Here is a 16578-nt window from a genome sequence, read left to right on the forward strand (position 1 = left end):
AAAGCCAAAGTTCTTACATTGGTCTATAGGGCCCTACACCATCTTGGCCCTCATTACCTCTTTGACCTCATCTCCTACAATTCTCTGCATTCACTCTGCTCCAGCCTCAAGACTTTTGCACCTCCGCCTAGAAAGCTCTTTCTCTATATTTTCACTCAAATGTCCCCTTCTCTGAAGACCTGACTTTCCTGTTTCAAACTGCAACCACTCTCCTCCAGTAGTGTTCTCTATCCCTCCTTCCCTACTTAATTTTTCTTCACAGCACTAACCTTCTGGCACACCACATATTTTGTTCATTTGTCAGTCAACCTTCGTTAGAATGCAACCTCCATGAGGGCAAGAATTTTCACTTTCTTCATGGACGTAGCCCCAGTGCCTGGAATAGTGCCTGGGAAATACTAGGTATTAAATGAATACCTGTTGACTGAAAATATATATGTTGTTATTACTATTACATTAAAAATATTCATTCTTTAAAGTAGCTATTGTGCAATGTTTTAAAAGACAAACCCTTAAGTCTAAAGATTCCCAAGACTAACTACAACTTACTTTTTGACTTGGAAAGAGTGACTGAAGTCACCTCTTTATCTGGGGTTATAAAAATTACATATCAAAGGCTGATTTGAAAACCTAGAACTAGTCCCTTATACTAATCTTGCTACTTTCACATACACGTGAAAATGTTCTTAAAAAGCTTTAAAAAAGTTTTCAAGAGAAGGTAGGATGAAATTTTAAAGCCGAGGCTTAGACGTGCATGAGTCTTTAAACAGAGCATTTTCTATGTAGAGCCTTTTTCCCAGTTGGTTTTGGTTGAACTTTGAAGTCTAGCTTACTAAGTAATTATCATTTAAAACACAATTGCTAACATCGGAAGAATGTTAAAAAGAAAAGCTAATTTTAAAAAATACCTATTTTATAAAAGTTTGCAAGTTAAAAAGGACAATGAATAGGAAATATGCAGCCTAAAATTTAATAAGGCAGGTGTATGATAAATTACTTTAGATTTGAAAACAAACAAGGCAGAACTGAGCAGGGCTGTCTCTTCAGGTATGAGAAAAATTCCAGGTAGGACATTTGTTCTGTTAGAGGAAGGTCTTCCTGCTCATTGACCTTTCCCATCTGTCTACGTACCAAGTTAAGTCATTCAGTTTCCAGAGGCACTGGTTTTAAAGGCCAATTGGAAATTTCACAAAAAGCCATCTTATTCTTGTTCAATTTCATCATGAATCACTTCTCAGTGGCATTATATTGTAGGTGAAAGATTAGTAGGACATTCTATATACTCACTCTGGGAAGGAAAACCAGAAGGGACTGTCTCTCCTGATCTGTCTTTTTCTATTTTCTCATTAAATATAGTCAATCCAATCAGCTGATCTTCAGTGGGGAAGTAATTTCTGAGGAAAGTAAAGGGTTTAACAGCAGCATGTATCATCGATAAATATAAAGCTTGAGCATGTAAATAATGAAGTACTACTTTTGAGTAACTTATATGTGCATTAATTGTTTTTAGACACGGTCCTTAAAAAAATGGAAGTAATAAAGATAACTGCTAATGTTCTGTAAATTCTCCAAATATGTAGAGGCTCACATTTCATGAAAAAAAGAAACAATCATCATGATAGAATCATGATCTTGTCTTGAACTCTTGGATACTTTGCAACCTTCCATTAGCTTAACAATCCAGACTCTAGGAAGACAACTCAGCACCTGGTCTATCAGCTCATTTCCCTTATTTAAAAGACTGCTTCTGCATCTATTTCTTCAATCAGCAGTTGAGAGCCTACTATGTGGAAGGCACTGAGAGGGGGAGAAAAGAGAGATGTGAACCTCTTCTTTAAGAAGCTTACAATTTGGTGGAGAGAAACATGTACATATAGCCAAGTGCCAAATGGAGGCCACGACACTGCCCAAGGCAGTACAGAAGAGGGGACTAATCTAAGTGTGGGTCCAGGGAGGGCTTCTTGGAAAGGGCATCTAAACTGAAGCCATGAGCAGAAAATAGAGACACAGATGTAGGGAACAAACGTATAGACATCAAAGTGGGTAAGTGGCGGTGGGGGTGGGGGTGATGGGATGAATTGAGAGACTGGGATTGACATGTAGACACTAATATGTATAAAACGGATAACTAATAAGAACCTGCTGTATAAAAAAATAAAATTCAAAAACTCAAAAATATAAATTGAAGCCATTCAAAAAAATAAATTGAGGAGAAAGGAGGAGCATTACGGGTTGGGGGGAAGAGAATGAATGTGGCAATGGAAGTGGCAACACAAAATAGTAAATCCAAGAATAAAGACCAGATCAGTGTGGCAGGATCATTTGTTTAGAGAGGGTGTAGAGGGTCATGAAGCTTAAAAGGCAGGTAGATTTCAGGTCAACAATTGGCAAGAATTAGTCACCAACAGATTTTGAAGGTTGTGTTTAGAGAGACTTCTCTGATGACCGTGTGATGGATGAATGTAAAAGGCATGAAGGTAGTTACTATAATCACCCCCACCATAAAGAGTCTGGAATCCGATCTCTGATTAATAGGCTTAGAAAAGAGAAGACAGCTCCGAGGCATTACAAAAGACAACTTTTTGCAATTCGGTAATTTGAGTAGGAGGCAGTTGTTGAAAAGAACCACTAACGGAATGATGATACAATTAATTCAGGTAAGGGACAAAGAAGCTGTTTGTGGGGAGATAAGTTGTTTGGTTTGGGGCTTAAGTTTGAGGTGCTGAGTGTGGGGTGGGAGCCATCCACGTGGTAATGTTCACCAGTTGGAAATTAGAGACTGGATCTTGAAGAGAGATCTTGGCTAGAAGAGTGGACTTTAGATGCATATAAATGTAAGCAGTACTGGGTTCAAGGGAAAAGATGAAATTGTTCAGCGAGAGTCAGGGACTTGCTTGAGAACTATTACCCTCACACAAGTTTAAAATACAACAACAACAAAAAAATCAGTACTTTAACACATTCAAAATTAGTGCCCAGGTTTTATTTTCAAAATGGAAACCCCTATAAGCTTTTAAGGAACTTGAATTCTAGAGGAAAACTTTTAACTCATCAGGATTCCTAGTCTCTATGTGTCACTGTCTAAGGGTGCTTTTATCTGTAATAGTTGAATTGGGCAGTGGAAACAACGGCAGGCTTCATCACAAAACCCAAGGATAGACTCTTGGGTCTGGCACTTACCAGCCACCTGACCATTCATCTGAGCTTCAGTTTCACCATCTGTAAGACGGCACTATGACCTATTCTAATTGCTTCATAGGATTTTGAAGATCAAATGACATACTGTATGTGAATGTGCTGTACAACCTAAGAAATTATTAGCACAAGAGTATTAGTCTAGCATATTGCCTGGCAGAGTAGAAATGGAAAGTATTTACCTGATTGTAATAATCTCCATTATTAGGAAGGAGGCAGCTTCAGGCAAGTGTCTCTGTACTTCCCACACTTCCTATCACAGTGTCTGTACTGCAACAGCTCATCAAAAATGTCATAAGTACTGAAAACTTGGTCTAAAGTTTTTTGTTTTATTCTGTACCTTAGGACCTCTGGGCATTGGAGCGGGAGGAAAACCTGATGAAATAGAAATTATTCCTTTTAACATTTTAATTCTTCTTTTCTCAAGCCAATGTCTTGGGTTTGCTACAAATACCTCTAGACACTGCTTAGTTCTGCTGGTTGCACAAAGTTCTGAGATAAGCACAAATGATTAGACCAGAGCTAAACTCCAGCATAAAAGAAAGATTCGTTGTCTGCAAAAGGATCAAGAGTCAGAGAAAAGTGAATGCTTCCATGATCTGCTCCAAGAAACCAAATTTTTTACCTCACAAAAGGGGTCCTCTGCCAGTCATTTTATACCTGCCCCACAAGGAACCCATATTTTCCAAAGTTCTTTTAAGCTAAGGGGATGACACTACAGTTTCATGGAGCCCCTCCTTCATTTTCTGTTAAGATACGCAGGGACAGAATGCCTCTCCCAAAACTGTATCGGGACACCTGCTGACTTCATGCCAAAGCTCACCCTCTTTTAGGCTTCCAAAGGTCAGGCTCTCTGACTGCCTCGAGAAGGGGCCAGGTGCTCTCTTCTCAGCCTGTGAGTTCTCAGGCCTCTTTTCAAAGCCTGCTTTTAAAAGTTATTTCCTGTAAAAAAGCATTGCCTAAGGTCACACAATGAGATTAAAGTCTGCAGACTCCAAATGCATCCTAAATCATATAGTCCAGGATAGTTAATCCAGAATTTGGAATTAGAAGAATTGGTTCCAGTCCCAATTCTACTGAAAGACAGTGTTTGTGTCCTGACCTTTCTCTTTACAACTCTCTCGAAGGACGGCAGGGGATTAAATGAGATAATGTACCTAAAAGCACCTTAGAAATGTTACAGTGCAAATTGATTTTCCCTGAATTTTTAAAATTATTCTCATCAGCTCCAACAGATTATGTAAAAGCTATAAAAGCCTGCACTTCTGGCTGGTTAGGGCTAGTTATGGAAGAGACCTTAGCTACTGGCTGGCACAATTTCCAAGTGAGGATCCCACAGCCCGTTCATGTCCCTCCTGGAGCCAAAGGCTGATTTAAATTACTTTGCAGCCCACCAGGTAACATAATTCTAATAACACGTTTGAGAACTCAGAACACTGGTTAACAGTTTAGAAGAGCAGCTCTCTGGGGCTCCTTCTTGCCTCCGGGCCCTCCTTCACACGTGCCAGTCCTCAGAATTCTCAGCCTGCTCTTCACTGAGCTACTTCCTCCCCATCCTGCAAACCTCACTTCAAATGCCATTTCTTCCTCAAGCAAACCTTTCACTCTCCAGACAAGGTCTCACTCACAAAGCAACTTCTAATTCTCCTTTATATCATTCAATCCAATTGTGATTATAACTATGTAAGTACCCCCATGTAAATATAAGCTCTGGGAGGGCAGGGTTCACATCTGTCTGGATCCTTCCACATCCTTAGTGCCTTGGATAAAGACAATAAAATGTGTTGAGTGAGGCCAGAGCTTTGCGTTTCTTCAATCTTGTTAAGAGCTCTTGTGGCAATGAATATAAAGTATAAAAAGAAAACAAATTTTAGTGCTGGCAGAAAAGGTTCTGTATGGAGGAATGCTTCCTTTGGCAGTTTTCTCCAATAAAAAAAATGTATGGGCCTAATTAAATCATCAAGATCTTCTTCAGAGGCACCAGAATGGTCAAGGATGGAGCTTGCTCTGAACTATTCACTTTGTTCAAGTGGAGCAGCTCTTCTGGGAAGAGCAGTTAATGTCAACAAGGAAATAAGCACAACTTCCTTTGTAAACAGACAACTGTCCTTTCTCTTTCTTTGATTCTTAGGGCCCAGAAGACAGTTTCTAAGTATGGAAACTACCCTAGGCAAAACCATGAAGAAGATGAAGTTCTATATCAACCTCACTTTTTCCTCACTTATTACTATTTGTTTTTCTAATGGCCTTCACACCCCTACCTTAGGATAAATTTAAATCAATGTTCAGCCTCACCTAAGTATCTTTTTTTTTTTTACCTTATCCTGACTTTTGGAAAAAAGGTTCTGTTCTCCCAAAAGTGTAATCTGAGACAACAGCTACCAGATCTGTGTGTAGTTATGTGTAGGAATGTGTGTGCGATAAACTCCCTCCCTTCCCTCTAGAATCACATTTGCTCACCCTCCTTACCCTGGCCGGCCCTACTTGGCCAAGTGTTGGTGAACCTAGTTGCCTTAAAAACACACAAACAAGAAACAGGGCCTAATTTTCATAAAATGCATTGTCAAGAAGGAGCCTCCTCAAGTAAGATTCAACATCTGCATAATAATAATAAATGTTAGTGCGTAAAAACCAATGATTGTGGGAGAGATGTTATCCTGTGGCTAAGAAGTGCTGCCTGGACCAGATCTCCTAGGTCAAGAAACAGTAGGACCAGAGTGTTTAATAATCATCAGACAAGTGGCCAGAGTTAGCATTTCCTCACAGCCTACTATCTCAGCTTCACTGGGACCTTCTCAAATTTCACTGGGCTGGTTCTTATTAGGGTGACTTCGAGGAGCTTTAGCTTCAAGGATCCTTTCTTTTACTATCCTTTAATTATAGTTAGTCATTTTGGGTTTTGACAATTCCTGCAGGATGTAGGTTTTGTTTCTTCCCTGTAAAAGAAGAGGCAACCCATCTATTCAGTAGCTGGAAAAGTGAATTTCCTGTGGAATGACAGGAATTACATAGAAGCAAGCAATTTTATTTTCCTCAAATGTAGCAATAATTTTAATCTGTACATACATAAAACAAACAGTGCAATTATAAAACCTTGAAGGTGACATGCATACTTTAAGGTGCAGTTGGGATGGGGGAGGATATTAGCATCTCCAATTTTCCTTACCACTTTTTTTTTTTAAGTTCCTTATGCAAAAGTACTGAGTCAGGAAACTTCATCTGGAATGCTGAAGTTAAAGGTGAACTTCCTGAAGTCTGCACGTCTAAATATCACAAACAAAACAGAAATGACCTCCTAGAACAGTTTGGGAGGGACTAGCATAATATGGCTGGGCTTTCAAGCTGGGAATGAATTAAATCAGGGATGCATTTTTCTGAAAAACTAAAAGAATGTTTGTAACTGAGTGTCCTGTTTCTGTTTCATAGTTGCTACCCACTTGAGCCCTTCCATCAATCTTTTTATTCGGTACAGGTTCTGAATAGATGCTGTTCAATGGAGTTACTTGTAACTAGGGGTGGTGAGATGCAGAAAGGAGGACCTGGGAAAATGGCTTCTTCCTTGATGTCTGAGTCCGTGCTCCTCTTCCATTGTTAATTCTTATGGCCTTTTCTCTGCCATGGAAGCAGAGGTAGCTGGTGCACAATGTCAGATGTTGTCATCGTTCACAGGCCCAGGGGTGCAGTAAAGGCGAGTGATGGGGGTCTACCTTTGCTTCTTCCAGAATACCTTTCTCAAGCTTTCCTGGCCTTTCAGTGGCACTTCTAGAACTAGAAAGTCAGTTCACTGGGTCCTTGACTCAGAGGCCAGGATGAGACAAGACGTGGCAGAGTGACAAGACACAAATGGAAAATATGGTATCAATTAGCCTCAGAGCAGGAATAGAGAGATTTATATTTGCACTGATGAAAATTCAAATTCCCAAAGTCAATCTAAAAAAAAAAGAAGATTTTCTGTACAAGTAGCCTGTGCACTTCTGGTGATAATTCCTTGCACTGCTCTCAAGTTAGATGATCCCAGGGACACTCTAGGGCAGTATGCTCTAGCTCATCTGGAACAGCTCTTTCTGGCAGTGGCATTTTGATGTAAAACCCAAAGTAAATCCATACATGGCGTCACAGTTATTAAAATAATGAAATATTACTAGCCAAATGTAACTGCAATTCAATCAGTGTTATATTTCACACACAGAAATTTAGAAAAATCAAGAGTATGATAATAAAACCATAAAATTAAACAGAAGGAAATCAATTTCTACAAGAAATCAAATATATTTACAGTGAGATTTAAAGGGAAAAATAAGCTACTTGGATCATAAATTTAATTTTATTTTAAATAACTTTAGCTACCTCAGCTGTTAATACAATAAAAGCAGAAAGAACAGGCTGCCTTTTGTCCAGATTTAATCAGAAAATTGTATCTACAATAATTGACATAACTCGCTTCTTGTCCTTCACCCATCTCATCAAAAATTATTGCATTTTCCCCCAAACTGTATTTTTTGGATTCTTCTGTGAATATACTCATTTCGTCCTCATTCCTGGAGGCATCTTGGTTTAAATCCATCTTTAAAAAAAGGAGAAGGGGTACATATGTGGAGGCAAAATATTCTCTTGAAGCCAACAGATATAGAGTTGCTAGAAGAAGCTGATTGTACACACAAGCTGCCTGGTTGGGAAGGGGAGGGCTGCTGATTTAGAGACATTGTGACAGCCTTTGGTGGATGGGCACAGGCAAAGCCCCACTGGGCCCTTCTTCCTTGGCAGGGTCAGGACTGAGCCAGTGGAGGCGGAGCTTCATCTTCCCCTTGGATCTTGTCATTTTGGTTCTCCTCCAAAAGCCTTCATCCAGATAAGAAGCCAATGACTGATTACAAAAATAAGAATAATTAAATTTGGCTCAAGAGAGAGATTGTCCAACTGTTCTGCCTTGTTATTTTTTCAATATCCAAGGCCTTTACAAAGAAAGAAACAAAAACATCTCTCAATCTCCCAACGAAAGTGAACTTTTTTCTTTTTTTTTTTTTTTTTTGCTCCAAATGCTACGACCTGAAGAATGGCTGCAGATTGAGATATCAAAAATCTCAGAAAAATATATAATATATTTGTATATCTCTGTATGTCTATTATTTAAATTTCACATTCCTTTAAAAGTGGTTATTCAGTCAGTAGCTGCTGAAGGAGGCTCTTCTGCTGGGCCTGGGGGGTCTGTGGTCCTGCCGTGGGTTTTTGAGTTCCCAGTGGACCAGGCTGGTTCAGGTAAGGGTCCCCGCCTACCAGATTCACTGTACACTGGACGTCAGCAAACACCTGAACCTGTTGCACCTGCTGGAACACAAATAAAAGATGTGTTTAGACAGAAGGGTCTGCCCCCCCGGCTTATGAGTGGGTACTACTTGAAGTGGAAACTCACTAGAGCATTCCTCTAGTCTGTAGTCACCACAGAGAAGAACTCTTCTGTCTTCTTGTCCTACAAAAAGAAAATCGCTGCACTCATTTTGCTCAGGGTTCTGGAAAGTTCACACTTTAAAAATAAAATCAAAATTGGAATGGTCAAGCCTCCTACAGGGTTGCCATCAATACTGAAAATGAGCATCATTGCTAATATTGCCAAGATTGGGAAAAGCCCAGTTTCAGTCTGGGTATCCAGTGGTGGGTTTAAAAAATAGGCATATTATTTGGAAAACTGGTTATAAAAGCATTCTATGGATGACTTTAATAGGATAAAAAAATCTTTATGATGTTAGAAGATTAAGGGCTTTAACCCAGTATTAGCAAAATAAAAACCACCACAGCTCAGTAAATAGGACATCAGTATTACTAAAATTAATGTCCAGAAGATTTGTGTAGTATCTAAATATACTATTACATAGCTCCTTTACATATTGCCTTTAGAATTACAGCAAAATATTAGAACAAATAAAAATTTTATATTTAACTTATTTTTCCTGATAGACAATCCATTTAAACACACGAGCTAAAAATAACAGTAAACTACTAGCTGAGAACAGTGTGAATTTTCCCTTTAACTACTTTCAGTAATAATACATGTATTCCTTTAAAAAGTCTGAGGTTACACAATTTTAACATTTTCTATCAGGAAAACAAAGCCAGAAGTTAGTCTTCAACAATCAGCCTTATTAAAAAGTCATCTGTAGAACTGATTAGGCCAATATCACACTTGTGAATGTTCCAGACCAAGAATGGAGATGCTTTCTGAGGTATCCAAGTGCATCTATCTAAGGGCCTCAGCAGTTGGCAACCTTGTGCCTCATGTTTAAATAGGTTCATGAAGTACTTTAGATTAGCGATAGATTTTTTTGTTCATCACTAAATTCATGCCAATTACACTCAGTGTTTCTGAAAACTTTTCTATCTTAATTGAACAAAAGTTGTTTTCCATCAACCTTAATTGGCCAATTGTCAAACGTCCCGACCATCCAATTTCTCCATCAGTCTAACCCCTGATGATTTTTCCTCACGATGCACCTACACCTCCACTCTACTCTGTTGGATAAGGCAGACAGTTCTTGAGCTGAGCTTTTTTAGTGTCTGATGCATTAAACCTTTATTTAGATTAGTATCGTTTCTGTCCTCACCCTCTCTCTCATCCTCCTCTTTCCCCCAGTTTCCCAAATTTTGCTTCTTGTCCCCATTGGCTCCCATTTGTTTTCTTCTTCTTTTGGGCTCTTCCTCAGGTACATAACATACACCAGCTCTCTCTGAGTCTATTCCCCAGCTGCCTCTGTGCCCTCCACCCACCTTTGTTCTCTATAACTTCTCATTCCTACTCTTTTCCTTCTAGAGCTCCAACCCTGGCCTTCCTCTCTCTCTATGTCAACAATTCCCCTACCAGCCTTCTTCCACCTTCTCTATTCTCTGTCTTCTTTTCCTGTTCTCTCCTCTTCCCCATCCCAGCTCTCCAAGTGCAGCTAGCCCCCTCTATCCTCCCCTACTCCTTCTCTCCTTGTTCTTTTCCGTCTCCTTTTCTGTACATCTGTTTCTATATTTCTATCCAACTCACTCCCCAGCTTTTGTCTGGCAAATACAAAAACATCAGAGCAAACAGAGATTTCATGATGGGCTACCACAGAAAGAAGATTCTGCCACTGAAACTTAATGTGAGCACAAACTATAGTGCATTTAGGCAAGGACTGATTTTTTAAAAAAATTAACATGAAGTTTCATGTTTGTATGTTTCAACACATGAAATACTGGGGCAGAGCATAAGGTGTTTGTGCCCCCAAACACTTAAAAAATTTTTCATAAAGGCATGATAAAACAAACTGGAGAGAAAATTCTGCTGCTTTAAAAAGAATGCTTTATTAAAAAGATACCAAACTCCAAAAAGTACACATCTCAGCCTTTTTGAATTATTACTTAAAAACATGGTGACTTAGACCAGACCTCAAAGGACTTCTGATATTGCTATACCTTCACAGACAGGCAAAGCAACACGAAAACAAAACTTATGCTTTGCCCAATGAGAAGAGTGATGTGAGAGCTGAGTCCCAACCTCTTAAGATTTTCCAGCATAGTTTTTACTTCAATTCACGTACTATCCCAGGACTCAGGAACTTTAAAACTTAGTTGTTTTGTTGTAAGTATATGTCTCTGTAAGTAGGAGACTTTTTAAAACTTCTAGTGAATAAAGACTTCATTTCCCCCAGCACAAAATCCTCTCTTCACCATCACAGGACTCAGATCCTATTTCCCGATGCTCCAACTATGCACATAGTTTCCTAACTGGCTTTCCTCTTTCTGAGCTGGCTGTCCAGTGCTCTTCCTTTTCCCTCTTCCCCACTCAAGATGAAGCTTAAACTAGCACTTTTCTCACTGTTCCCCTTCAGGGATGATGCTTCATTTGTAGGACTGAATCCAAATTCCTTAGAGTTTAGTATTCAAGGCCCCTGGAAATTTGATCCAATCTACTTTAGCAATTTTAATTCCTGTGAATTCTTATTACAAACCCTTTATGCTCAGTGGATTTGGCTTCCCAGGACTATGCTGATATTACTGTTTCCCTGTCTCTGTGCCCTCTAACTTCCAATCCCCTGGACTTCCAAGCTCACCCCCTTCCTCAGCCTCCAAAAACCACAGTACCTTTCTCCTTCATTTGCCTCCTTCAAGGCCCAGTTCACTCCTATCTCCTACATAAATGCTCTCTGACCACCTCAGGAATTTCTCCTTTCTTTTAATGCTTATGGCTCTTGTTACTTGTAATAAATTTGAGTTTGCCTTCTTTGGTTATGTAATAATTGACGTGCATTTGTCTGTATGTTTTACCTTTCGACAGTCCCTAAGTGGTATGGCAGAAAAAGCATAAACTTTGGTGTTAGAAAGACCTGGGTTTGAAACTCAGCTCTGCCACTTTCTAGTTTGTGAATTGTATATGTAGTTAAATCACCTCAGGTTCTGTTTCTTCATCTGTGAAAAAAAAGGAAAACTAACTCCTTCATAGGGTTACAGTGATGTTTACATGAGATAAAGCAGATAGTGCCTAACACAACGCCTGGCAAATCATAAGCATTCCACAAATGAAGCTTCCTTTCCTCACTTCTCCCCACAGTTCACCTAAAGAGCAAACATGTCTCATGTTTCTTTGTATCTCCACCTTTGCATAAGGCCTGTGTTTTTTAAAAAATGTCTTAATTTATGCTGATATAGGAAAGTGGCCACCCTTGTTATTCGTATTGTTTTGAAACAAACTTCTAAAAGGAGGCAGAGTACACAGTAGGCATTCTGTTTTGTCTGAATTTATTGAACTCTTTTGAGGTATTCTGATTACACATGAGTTTTAGCACTGTGTTTATTTACAAATAGCAATTAGTGGTCACCATTTGTGATCGCTTATCCTGTCTAAACATTGGATTAACCTTTCTGAAAGCTTATCTCATTTAACCCTCTCCTAATCCTCTAAGCAGGTATCTCATCAGTTCTGTTGGTTATACGGCAGCTCAGGAAAGTTCCCTAACATGCCCAGGATGACACAGCTAAGAAGAGCAGAGCCAGGACTCACAACCAGGTCTGACTCTCAAGGTCAGGCTCTTAACCGCGATGCTACACAGAGATTCCTGTGTATCTAGAGAAAACTTGACAGCTCTGGGCTTAGAGTTTTCTTACTGACCTGGGTTCCATCTGCTTCTGTTTTGAGAAGGTCAGTGGATGAGAGCTGGTTGCAGTAGAGGCCTGTGTGTCTCAGTGCTGGATCATTTATCTATTAAAGATAAGTACAAGACCAAATTACAAACTAGTTGTTTACGTTGAAGACCAAATTCCTCAATGAAAAACAATCTCACTGACAGAAAAGTAATAGGAGGAGAGCAGAAATAACAAGCTTAGAAATTTACTGTGCTGTTACAAGTCAGGACAGTGGTTCCCTTTGTAGAAGTAGACAGACATGCAAGGGAGTGTGGGGAGAACCTTTGGGGTACGGCTGGTAATGTTCTGTTTCTCGATCTAGGTGATAGTTAAAAAGATGTGTTCAGTTTGCGAAAATTCATCTAGTTGTATACTTTTCTGTATATCCCTACAGATAGATACTTCAATAAAAAGTTAATTCAACACTCGTGAAAGTTAATTAGCAAAAGACTTCCACTTCCAGTCAAGATTCAGTAACAGGGATTAGATTTATCCTCTGCCTGAATCAACTAAAAATTTGGACAAAATATATGAAATGAACACACTCAAGACCTTGGACAAAGGCAATGAAGGGGAAAGTTGCCCCTAAGGGTTGGGAAACAATTGAGGTGAGTCCTACCACTACCCCAGCCTACTGCCTAGAGAGAATTTCCAGGCTGCAGCATGAGGACAGGGAACCAGACAGCACCTGGAAGTCTTCCTGAATTGAGCGTATAGAGCTAGAATTCACAGGGCAGAATATCAGGAGAGAACAACACAGAGAGTAGCAGCTTAGTACTGATCAACTAGCTAATGGATGTTACAGAACTACCCAAAGCAAAGATTCACCTGAAAAGATTTACATGGAATAATTCCCAAAGATCACACAGAGCTGGGAACAGGTCCTGATCCCACCAGCCAGACTGGAAAACATCATGATTCAGGTAGCGTACCAGAATGGTTTTGCTTTAGTAGTAGGGTAAAATTAGCCCTATACTAAATACTGCTCTGGTCCCACTAAACAAAAAAGCAAGACCTGAAAAAAATCAAACTGTTTATTTCCAAGTAATTTAAGCATTTCCCAAAACAAATCTCAATATTTATAGGAACATAAACAAGGTAAAATTCACATGTCTGAGATCCAATAAAAAATTACCAGGTATGCAAAGTAGCAGACTCTGACATAAATCGTACTAATGTTTTCTTAGGTCAGTCTCCCAAGGCAATAGAAATAAAAGCAAAAATAAACCAATGGGAACTAGTCAAACTTATAAGCTTTTGCACAGCAAAGGAAACCAAAAACAAAACGAAAAGACAACCTACGGACTGGGAGAAAATATTTGCAAAAGATGTGACTGACAAGGGATGAATTTCCAAAATATACAAATAGCTTGTACAATTCAACAACAAAGAAACAAACAACCCAATCGAAAAATGGGCAGAAGACCTAAATAGACATTTCTCCAAAGAAGACATACAGATGGCCAACAGGCACATGAAAAGATGCTCATCATCGCTAATTATTAGAAAAATGCAAACCAAAACTATGACTTACAATGAGGTATCACTTCACACCGGTCAGAATGGCCATCATTAAAAAGTCTACAAACAATACATGCTGGAGAAGGTGTGGAGAAAAGGGAACCCTCTTACACTGCTGGTGGGAATGTAAATTGGTGCAGCCACTATGGAGATAGTATGGAGGTTCCTCGAAAAACTAAAATTAGCGTTGCCATATCCAGCAATCCCACTCTTGGGCATATACCCAGACAAAACTATAATTTGTAAAGATACATGCACCCCTATGTTCACAGCACCACTATTTACAATAGCCAAGACATGGAAACAACCTAAATGTCCATCAACAGATAAATGGATAAAGAAGATGTGGTATATATACACAATGGAATATCACTCAGCCATTAAAAAGAATGAAATAATGCCATTTGCAGCAACATGGATGGACTTAGAGATTATCATACTAAGCGAAGTCAGTCAGAAAGAGAAAGACAAGTACCATATGATATCACTTATATGTGGAATCTAAAATACGACACAAATGAACATATCTGCGAAACAAAAACAGACTCACAGACATAGACAACAGACTTGTGGTTGCCATGGGGGTGAGGGGGTAGGGTCAGGAAGGATTGGGAGTTTGGGATTAGCAGATGCAAACTATTATACATAGGATGGATAAACAATAACGTCCTACTGTACAGCACAGGGAACTATATTAAACATCCTGTGATAAACCATAATGGAAAAGAATATTAAAAAAGAATGTATATACAAGTATAACTGAATCACTTTGCTGAAAAGCAGAAATTAACACAACATTGGAATCAATGATGCTTCAATAAAATTTTTTAAAAATAAAATAAAAAAACAAAGTAACAGAAAAATATGATCCATAATTAAGTGAAAAATCAATTAATTGAAGCCAATCCTAAAATGATGCAGAAGCTAGAAGTGACAAGCAAGAATATTAAGACAGCTATTATAATAACCATATTCCACATATTCAAAAAGAGGAAAGACTGAACATGTTAGAGATATGGAAGATATAAAAAGGGTCCAAAGTGAATTTCTAGAGATGAAAATACACTAGATAAAACTATCAGATATTGCAAAAGATAAGAACTGTGAATCTGAAGCTATAGCAATAAAAACTATCCAAAATGAAACACACAGAGAAAAAAATGACTGACCTCATACCCCCTTAAAAAACTCCAAACCCAGAAAATCAGTGAACTGTAGGATAACTCAAATGGCCTATGATATGTGTAATTAGAGTCTCTGAAGAAGAGGAGGGGGTTGGTGACAGAAAAAATATCTGAAGAAATAATGGCCAATACTTTTCCAAATTTGATGCAAATTATACACCTGTGAATCAAGAGGCTGACTGAACCCCAGGCACAAGAACCATGAATAAAATCACACTAAGGCATATCATAATCAAACAGCCTAAAACCAGTGATAAAGAGAGTAATCTTAGAAGCAGCCAGAGACAGCAGATATCTCATCAGAAATACAGTGGAGCAATGTCTTTAAAGTACTGAAAGCTAAAACTACCAACCTAGAATTCAGGGAAAAGAACTTTCAAAGATGATGGTGAAACAAAAACTTTTTCAGACATACAAAAGCTGAAAGAATTCATCACTAGCAGACGTGCACTATACAAAATGAAGACCTTCAGGAAGCAGGAGAATGATACTAGATGGAAATTTGGATCTACACCAAGGAATGAAGAACACTGGAAATAACTACGTGTGAAATATAAAAACTACTTATTTAAACTTTAAAATATATTATTGACTGTTTAAAGTAAAAAAAGTAAAGTAAAAAAGTACTAACAACATATTGTGGGGTATTAGCATATGTAGATATGATATGTATGTACAACAATAGCACAGGAGGGGAGAAACAGAAATAGACCATTGTGAGATTTTTATATTTATATGAGGTGATATAATAGCATTTGAAGGTAGATGGCAACAAAGATGTATACTATAAACTCTAAAGCACCAGTAAAACAAGAGTTATTTATAGCTAATAAACCAACAAAGGAGATAAAATGAATTAAAATATTCAACTAAACCAAAAAAGGCAAGATGGGACAAAGAGAAAACAAATAAGATGAGAGATTTCAATCTTCAATAGCAATATCAATAATCACATTAAATGTAAATGGGCTAGCCACTCCAATTAAAAGGCAGAGATTGTCAAACTGAATAAAAAAGCAAGACCCAACTATATAAGAAATACATTTTAAATGTAATATTCTTTTTACCTAATTCATTTTATTTTTTATTATTCTGTCTTAATATACTAGAGATAGTGAATAATTCTACTAACTGAAATATGACAAGATAACAACAAGGACAAGAAACAATCCTACTTAGTTCTTTTATTTTGCTATAAGATATCACTAAGTCATTGAGATTTTTTTAAATGAAGTTCTATTTTTTTTTAATTAATTAAGTAATTTTATTTTTGGCTGCGTTGGGTTTTTGTTGCTGTGTGTGGGCTTTCTCTAGTTGCAGCGAGTGGGGGCTACTCTTTGTTGCGGTGCCCAGGCTTCTCATTGCAGTGGCTTCTCTTGTTGTGGAGCACAGGCTCTAGGCACACGGGCTCCAGAACACAGGTTCAGTAGTTGTGGTGCACGGGCTTAGTTGCTCTGTGGTATGTGGGATCTTCCCAGACCAGGGCTCGAACCCGTGTCCCTTGCGTTGGCAGGTGGATTCTTAACCACTGTGCCATCAG

General features: G+C 38.5%; 1 protein-coding gene across 3 annotated transcripts in view; it reads right to left on the reverse strand.

The window, feature by feature from the left end:
* Nucleotides 1-6157: 6157 nt before the first annotated feature.
* The window catches only part of NCOA1 (nuclear receptor coactivator 1), a 200945-nt gene continuing 190524 nt past the window's right edge, over nt 6158-16578 (reverse strand). The window contains exons 19-21 of one of the 3 annotated variants that reach the window (XM_065891298.1): nt 12320-12409; nt 8606-8662; nt 6191-8520 (exon numbers count right to left, since the gene is read on the reverse strand). In XM_065891298.1, coding sequence (XP_065747370.1) covers nt 8618-8662; nt 12320-12409 — 135 coding nt within the window. In that variant the 3' untranslated portion in view covers nt 6191-8520; nt 8606-8617. Of the gene's footprint in view, nt 8521-8605; nt 8663-12319; nt 12410-16578 lie in introns of all 3 variants that reach the window. The other 2 variants (XM_065891296.1, XM_065891297.1) reach the window with 2 other exon arrangements.

This window comes from Phocoena phocoena, chromosome 14 (assembly GCF_963924675.1).
Source record: "Phocoena phocoena chromosome 14, mPhoPho1.1, whole genome shotgun sequence".
NCBI classification, from domain to species: domain Eukaryota; kingdom Metazoa; phylum Chordata; class Mammalia; order Artiodactyla; family Phocoenidae; genus Phocoena; species Phocoena phocoena.